The 8,116-nt window shown below is 40.5% G+C and overlaps 1 protein-coding gene across 14 annotated transcripts; it reads right to left on the minus strand.

Moving 5' to 3' along the window:
• Nucleotides 1-3,476: 3,476 nt before the first annotated feature.
• LOC123127375 (uncharacterized) lies at nt 3,477-7,430 on the minus strand. Of its 14 annotated transcripts, none has more exons than XM_044547029.1 (11): nt 7,271-7,430; nt 6,923-7,083; nt 6,705-6,776; nt 6,445-6,484; nt 6,278-6,345; nt 5,502-6,182; nt 5,115-5,184; nt 4,895-4,998; nt 4,613-4,664; nt 3,823-3,895; nt 3,477-3,727 (listed from the first exon to the last, which is right to left on the minus strand). In XM_044547029.1, the coding sequence occupies exons 6-11, from the start codon at nt 5,579-5,581 to the stop codon at nt 3,723-3,725; spliced, it is 384 nt and encodes a 127-aa protein (XP_044402964.1). In that variant the 5' UTR covers nt 5,582-6,182; nt 6,278-6,345; nt 6,445-6,484; nt 6,705-6,776; nt 6,923-7,083; nt 7,271-7,430; the 3' UTR covers nt 3,477-3,722. The 14 variants fall into 14 exon arrangements, 3 of the variants coding, with proteins under 3 accessions (XP_044402964.1, XP_044402963.1, XP_044402962.1); XM_044547028.1 differs by lacking the exon at nt 4,613-4,664 and adding an exon at nt 4,736-4,800 and having other exon boundaries at nt 4,895-5,006; XR_006462427.1 differs by lacking the exon at nt 5,115-5,184.
• Nucleotides 7,431-8,116: the final 686 nt, after the last annotated feature.

The following is an 8,116-nucleotide window of genomic DNA, read 5'->3' on the forward strand; positions in this document are numbered from 1 at the left end:
AGGATCGGTCGATCGTGAAGACGTATGACTACATCAACCGTGTTGTCATAACGCTTCCGCTTACGGTCTACGAGGGTATGTGGACAACACTCTCCTCTATCGTTGCTATGCATCACCATGATCTTGCGTGTGCGTAGGATTTTTTTTTTGAAATTACTGCGTTCCCCAACAGCGACGCCAGTAGAGCACGCGGCGATGGTGGATTGCTAGAGGAAACGGATTTGGGGGTGCAGCGGAAAAGGGCTCCGCTCTTGTCTGTAGGTGGTGAGGTCGACAGGGGAAGTGTTGGCTGGGAGCAGCTACCGATTTTCTAATGGAGACTGAATTGGAATTTTTGTCTCTGCCAGTTCTTGCAGATAGTCCATGGTTTGTACAAATAATCACATGTCAATCTTAATTTAGTTGCTATTGGAAAAGATTGTTGCTTTAGAACCTTATATGTGGAGCAACTAGAAATAGTACATATGTGTTTTTCCCTGGCTCCCACATCCACATCAGACTGTTGCTCTAATGTTTCTTCCACCACCAACAGGCTATTTGAGAGCAGGGGTGTCCCTGGAGTTCTCCTCCCTTAAATCTTACTACATTCTTTTCTTCATGTTTGCCATTGCGTAGTTAGTGACAATTAGGAATTGTTATTCACTTGAGAAAACAAAGATTAAATCGATGAGGCTCTCAAAAGTAAAATGGCTTACTGAGCTCGACATTGACTTTTTGAGTTAGATATTGACTTTTCTGAGTAGCACAATATAGGTCCTATCTGAAGCCTTTGCCATTCCTGTTATAATGATATTTGATTTTCTTTTGTATATTAACTAGAGAATATTATTGTCTGTTATAATTGCTGAAAGATGTCATATTCCTCTGTTATAATGGTGTTTGCGGTTGGAGTGTACGCCTCTCATTCAAAGAAGAAGCTCAACAATCTTTTGGATGGACTTATGATCGCCGCATATATGATCTTATTGAAGCATGAGTCGAGAACTACAAAATCCATCTATTCCTAGAATGGAGTTTGTTGAAGTTGGGCCTTCAATGGACCTGGTAGTTAGGTGGCACCGACGTTTAGTAAAGCCAATTTTTTATGAGGAAATGCACCAACAAAAAAATTACTGGAAGTGGATTAGATTGTTTGTAGTCATATGCTCTTGAGAAATTTCGTGCTTTGTTTATTTCTTCTGATTATAAATCTTTTTTTATTTTTAACTAACATTGATATATGAAAGAAAATCCTGTGAATTTTTTGCCCTCTCATTGACCATTGTATTTTTCAGTCATAGCTATATACAAAGAAGTATTGTACCTTATAGTTTTGTGTTTTTGGAAATGTCAAACGACATGTTATATATTGTGCTGCATCTGCCCTTCCCCGTAGACTTAATATTTTCTCTTTCATATCCTTCATCTGAAACTGAAAAATATGAATTATTTTGTTGATATGAATTATCTTTGACGCCATTCATTTTGAATCATTGGAATAATAAAAGAGGTTTGTTTGGAACATTATTTGTCAGGTTTCTAAACACATTTATTTATTTATTTTGTATCTGTTGCAACACATATGTTTCCCTACTAAAGAAAATGATTGTACAATTGTGTGAATTGAGTGGCTGGTCTTTATTGTAGATTAAATTTCTCACATGAAGAATCTTTGCCTGACGCTACAAAAAAAATTCTATGTTCTGTAACAGGATTAGTGATCAAATATATCCTTTTTATTGTAAATTTTTTAGTATGCTACTTTGTTCATTAATTTTTCTGGGAATTTATGCTTAAGTTTTATTTCAAAGCAATATCATATTGAGCTAACTACAAGTTAGAATTTTCCAAAACAGTTTCTGTAACATTGTATATCATGTGTTTGCTCTTTATTCATAACATAGTATGCAGTCACACAATTTATATCTTGGTTGTGCATTCCAGAGGGGAAGATGATAGCCTTCCAGAACTTCGACACTTGCTGATCTAACAGTATAGACAAGCAATGCAAGCCAACAAAGAAAATTTGTTAGGGAAGCTCACTTTGAAAATATGAGAAATTTTGCACACTATGACTTGACACTTCTGTTTCCTTCCTACCATTCTAAACCCTTTTACTCCTTTGCCAGAAAGATGGTGAAATGCGATCTGAACTGTACTGGATGCAGGTTTGCTACCTTTTGTTGTGCATGAAACCAGCGTTCTGTGGTGTCTACGTGGATGCCGGATGCCATGTGTGCTTTTGACTTGATGAAGATGGTGACTACTATTTCTTTCGACGCAGAGAAGTTAAATAATGTTGGCAGGCACTAATGATGTTAGGCTATGATCTCCTTTCTTGCACATCTGCTTTTGCTGAGTTCTCAAGTTGGAACATAATATTCGCATGAAGACATGCTTAATTATGTGGTGCGCGGGCTGGGAGCAGTGGTGGTGGAGTCAAAGTAGAGGTGTCAACTTGCTCCCCGATCCAATTTTTATTGGCCTCCTTTTTATATGGTTGCATTCAGTGTCAACTTGCTCTAAAATTTGTTTGATGAAATTATAGGTAACAACGAAGTGTGTGATCTGAGCATCATTATCTTTGGTCACAGCAGAGCATTGTGACCTTGTGGTTGGTCAGTACGATACGTTTTTGTTACTCCTTTGTCCCCACATGCTTTTGAGATTGTTAATGGTTACAGGAATTTTTTTTCCATGCAACTTTACTAGCAAGAAAATAGGTCAGAAGTCACTCAAATTAATCATCTACTATTGTCATTTGCACTGGTCTTTGAGAGCATGTAAAATATGAGGAGGGCCGACACATTAGTGTGTTGTGGATTTCTTAATAAAAAAATTCTTGGAACATTGCTTTTGCCCATATTGACAAAAAACACTTGAAATAAAAAATAAATGCAACATAATTTAGATTATAATTATGTATTATTTGGAACAAGCATTAGCAACCACTCAAACTAGCCGAGAAGGTTTGAGGAAGAGCTCGCAAGGTTAATACACCGGCGTGGTCAGCCGACAGACGACGCGGATGCTTCGATGAGGTCGAGCAAGCGGCTAAGCTTAGTCGTGTGGAATGCTTCGAAGGCCATGGACGGTGAGTACAGTAAGTAGCATTACAAATGAGCGGGTGTTGAAATAGAGGGCACGAGCTTGTGGGGATCTTTAGTCATCCTTCCTGTGGGAAGGACATCTTTCATGCTCCGAAAAGCGATAATCAGTTTAAACTTATTATCGATGCTTATTAGAAATGGATATAAGAAATGGTGAGTAATATGGCATGCAGGGCAGGTTTTGTGATTTTTATTTCGCCCATCACAACGCACGGGCATTTGTACTAGTACTAGTAAGCTTGCGCGTGCGTTGCACGTCTCACTTGCCATGAAATAATTATCAAAATAGTTATCTAAGTTACATAGTTATCCATCTATTCATAATCTGTACCAATAATAATATTTTTCATGTGGAGGCAAAAGTAAATCACATGGACAAATGAAGGAGAGGTGCAAAAGATGAATGGTCAGCCCATTTATATGTAAAATATGTAAGTCGTCATCTAACTGAACCGGTCATAGAGAATCAAAATTGGACGAATGATTTAGAAGCTGATCTGTTGATCGGTATACTTTGGCAATGGTTGTACTGCATATTAATTCAAACAAAAAGTTGGAAAAAGGCACAGTAATTTAGGTTATCCGCAAAACTCCATGTATCCATCACATATTTTTTATGTGTATGATCATGACCTAACCTAAAACAAAACAATCAAGAGGGAGACTATTATCCAATAATCCATGAGAACATTGCAACAAAATGCCACTCAGTATGCAACTATAAGGTGCTTACCCTCCAACTTCTTCTTGAGCAACTTCTCCTTTCCCCCCTTCTTTGCTTCCTGTGTCTGCTCCTCTTCAATTTCCTGACAATCAAGAAATTAGAACTCATATTTCAAAGCACTTCAGAAAGTGGCAAAGCTCAGTATACCTGTTGCCCCATATCAAAGTTAAACTGCTTTAGATATAAAGGTTCTAGAGACGTTGCTCCATACGGAATAAGGAATATCAATCAAATACTCAGCTCTAAATGTAACTGCACTACCAGAAATTACATATATTCTTTTTGCAAAATTTGTCGTACTCTTCATATCATAGGTGTGATGTTACATGCAAGGTTTTGAGGTCATTTTTGTAGTTACAAACTCACGCTTCAATTCTTTATGAGGTTACTAAGCAAAGGGTTGCATGCCGTAGTGTCCTCATTTCTCTCCGGCCAATAAAAAGTTCAAAATGGTTCAACACTGCACCCTGATCCACCTTCTAGTACTGCAACTAAATGAGAAAAAAGAAGAGATCTTAGGTAATAATAAACTTAATATTCTAGAAAAATCTGTCCATTTTTGCACGGTTCAGGTAACTACAATACACACACATGAACACGCCGCATAATCAGCAAGTTGCAACCTACAATCATGTACTCTTCCCACTTACTGCACTCATACCTATGTTCCATAGAGACTGGCAAGTACCAACCACAACAACAATGGAAGGGAACGATGCAAGTGAAATAATATAGGATGATATAGTTGTTATCGCCAAATTAAACATGAATCACTAAATGTAGGATGCTATAGCTGCACCATTGGTTCTGTTGGATTCCATTCATCCGTGTGATTCCTGAATCGGTGCAACCTGCACCACACCATGCCCATCCAAATATAAGCATTGAAAAAATGCTTCAGAATAGGATCAAATAATCTTACTTCTATGGACATAATGCATTGTAATCTTTGGCAACATAGCTCAGTATTCAACGGACGATTGTCAGCTAGAAGAACAGAGGATATTTATAAACAATAATAACATGAACAGAGATCATTCAAAGCAAAGGAAAAGAACTGAGAGGAGGAGAAGAGGCTTACCACCAAGTTTCGTCTCCGACGGTGGCAGCGAGGATGGCGGCAACAACTTCTGTGGGACAGACTGAAGCATGCTTCTCCTCCGCCCACATGAGCTGCAGACCAACCTACACCTCTGAAATTGTTAATATGAGCTTCATTTGTGAAGCATTTGTCAAACGCTCAAGAATCAAAACACTAAGGCCCGAGAAAACAACATGAAAATAGATTGAAGAACACATACGACTGAGGCTGAAGCAGAATTTGTTACAGATGAACAGGACCTTTGACGCACAATATACCGATCGAAGGACCTTAACAGTACAAAATATGTAAGACCTTATTATTGATAATTATTACAGTTACACAACATGCCTAGCAATTAGAGCGTTCTCAGTACCCTGAATGTGTAGCAAAACTCTGAATCATGATAGCAATGATGGTTCAGATGAAGTTTTGTATATCGCATTGAAGGAGAAGTTTTTAATTAATTAAAGGCACTTTCAGATAATCATTATTTTTATTTTTATTTATTAAAATGTCAGAGAAATTAGCAGTAACACAATCTATGTATGTAATAGTTCGTGACAAATCTGCAGTTAAGAAGAAAAAAACAAATCAAAATACTGACCTTACAGTTTCAAGCAGAGCAAACAATTGCCTACAGAAAAACATTGGTAAAGATTCATTTGTAGCTCTATAAAAGACCATGATGGTGTTTCCTTTCACCAAACGTTTCTGGCTTGTACAACATAGGAAGAAAATAACATCACTCTCTAATCATAGTTTTAAATAGCCGGCTATAGCTCCGCTATAGCCCGCTATAGCCTTTTCAGCAAGGTGCCGCTAAATGGTCGCCTTCACAAATAGTCCGCTTTAGCCCGCTATAGCTCCGCTATAACTGATTTACAGGCCCGTCGCTATTTTCCATAGCCCGCTATTTAAAACATTGCTCTCAATGCTCAAATAGTGACATCGGTTTTCATTAAAATTCCAAAAAGCTACGAAGAGTTGAGTGAAGTATGTTGTGCACGACTACAATAGCTTTGGCAATGGTGAAGCCATCCGAGGCAGATACCAATGGGCAATGGGAAGCGGCAATGTGAAAGACATGCGTAATCTTGACATTGGAAGGGGTTCACTCGTTTGGGAACATATATAGATGCATACTTGCAATATGAGTTAAACCAAATATATAGTAGTGCAGACATGGATCTTTTTGTAGGTAAAAAATACTTAGCTCTGAAAGAGTGGAGCCCTTCTCTGAGGTACCAATGCCCACACTCACAGTCAAGCAGTTCATATGGAACTCCTGAAAGTAAATCGGGCCATGAACCTATAGCAGGTTTCGGAGCACCTGATGGACAGATGGAGAAAGAAAATAGGAGAAACACGATGAATGGATACCTGACGCGTGACGCCTTTCCATGGCAACCTGGCTGAGTACGGCGAGGCCAACGGTGTCAAACAGCATGCTATGAAAATCAATGTCAAAGAAATTAGCAAAATAAAAGCATGCTATGAAAATCAATAGAATACAAAAAAAAATCAGCAAATAATAGCGATGTGCTTACTGTAGGTTGGTTCGCGAGGCCGACCGTGTCAAACGGCATGCTATAAAAATCAATGTCAAAGAAATTAGCAACAACAATACCAAACAGCATGTTATGAATATCAATGGAACACAAAAAATTTCAGCTCATAATCATGATGTGTTCGCTGTAGGCATGGTTGGTTCGAGCCTAATTTGAAGCAACAAAGCGGTGAATCATCTTTGGACGCAAGAAGCAAGCATCATTCATATGATGAAGAAATACCTACTAAAAAACTTCACCTTTACGTCGGTCCATAAATGAAGTTGATTTCACGGCTTGACCAAGCCCATCTGCACCTATGACATGTCCACCTGAATCCAAAAAAAGTAAGAAATTAGAGTTTATCTTGAACCCATGTTTGATGGTTGATTCCACTCTGGACGCTCATCAGCTAGAACTCAATGGAGACATAGGGAACGAACAAAAAACTAACATGGACATTAAAAAAAAACTTAACCTGGTCGTCAAGCTTGGACGCGAACTTCTGGGTCTTTTAGAAGCTTGGTATGCTTGTTGAATCATGAACCGATGTCATCCAGAAGCTTGCCTAGAAGTAGTATTTACATCAGGCGGAGAGCGTGTTTGACGAATTCTTCTCATGTACCCTTAATCCTATTCCTGCATTAGAGGTACACATGACAAGCTTTGAATTCGCCATGAAAACAATCTGCAGAGAATTATAGTGGACTGGACGTCTGCACAAACCAAGCCCTACTGTGGGTGCTGCCAGTTCCCCGTCGGCGGACCTCGCCATCAAGAGTGAAATAAATAGGAAACATGCTGGAGAGGGGAGAGGGGGGAATACCTGCAGAGCTTGGAGCGCCGCCACCGTCGCTTGTTGGATCTCCGCCCCCTGTTGGTGCCTTGGTGGTGAAGAGGAGGGAGGGGAGGAGTAGGGTTACCACTAGGCGGCCGTCAGAAGGGAGTGGAATGGAGGTTCCCTGTGCGTGTAACGCCATGAGACCGTTGCGTCAGGTGTCTTTCAGTTATTCGCTGTTGTTGCTTTATCATTTGTTTACGTGTCATACATTTCATATTATGTCATGTGCATCGCATTTGCATACGTGTTCGTCTCATGCATCCGAGCATTTTCTCCGTTGTCCGTTTTGCAATCCGACATTCCTACGTCCTCAGGCACCCCATTTTGCCTCTTTTCGTGTGCGCGTGTTGAACGTTCTGGGATTGGACCGAGATTTGCCAAGCGGCCTTGGTTCACTACCGATAGACCGCCTGTCATGTTTCGTGTCATTTGGAGTTCGTTTGATACTCTAACGGTTAACCGGGGAACCGTGAAGGCCTCGTGTGTGTTGCAGCCCAACACCCCTTCAAAGTGGCCCAATAACCCATCCAAACCCCCTCCATTCTCTCGGTCGTTCGATCACGATCGCGTGGCCGAAAACCGCACTCCATTTGGACTCTCCTAACTCCCTCTACCTACATATATGTCCTCTCCTTCGAAAAAATCGCGGATAAACCCTAACCTAGCCTCTCCTCGCGCCGCCGGACATTTCTTCCTCCGCCGCCAGACATGTCCACCGCGCCCGGCCACGTCGCCCGACCAATGGCAAAGCGCCATGTCACCTCGCCGCCGCTCTCCACCAACCGTCGCGCGCCACCTGTCGCTCCACCTCCTCCCCACCGCGCCGGGCCC

Source organism: Triticum aestivum, chromosome 6A (assembly GCF_018294505.1).
Source record: "Triticum aestivum cultivar Chinese Spring chromosome 6A, IWGSC CS RefSeq v2.1, whole genome shotgun sequence".
Classification (NCBI taxonomy): domain Eukaryota; kingdom Viridiplantae; phylum Streptophyta; class Magnoliopsida; order Poales; family Poaceae; genus Triticum; species Triticum aestivum.

Bases quoted from the DNA above. Each gene is read 5' to 3' on its own strand.
- LOC123127375 (XM_044547027.1), bottom strand. From the start codon at position 5,581: ATGGTCTTTTATAGAGCTACAAATGAATCTTTACCAATGTTTTTCTGT. The intron at 5,007-5,114 runs GTATGTGTTCTT...TAACAATTTCAG, and splicing joins ATTCTGCTTCAGCCTCAGTC to AGGTGTAGGTTGGTCTGCAG. The intron at 3,896-4,735 runs GTAAGATTATTT...CTTGATTGTCAG, and splicing joins AATGCATTATGTCCATAGAA to GAAATTGAAGAGGAGCAGAC.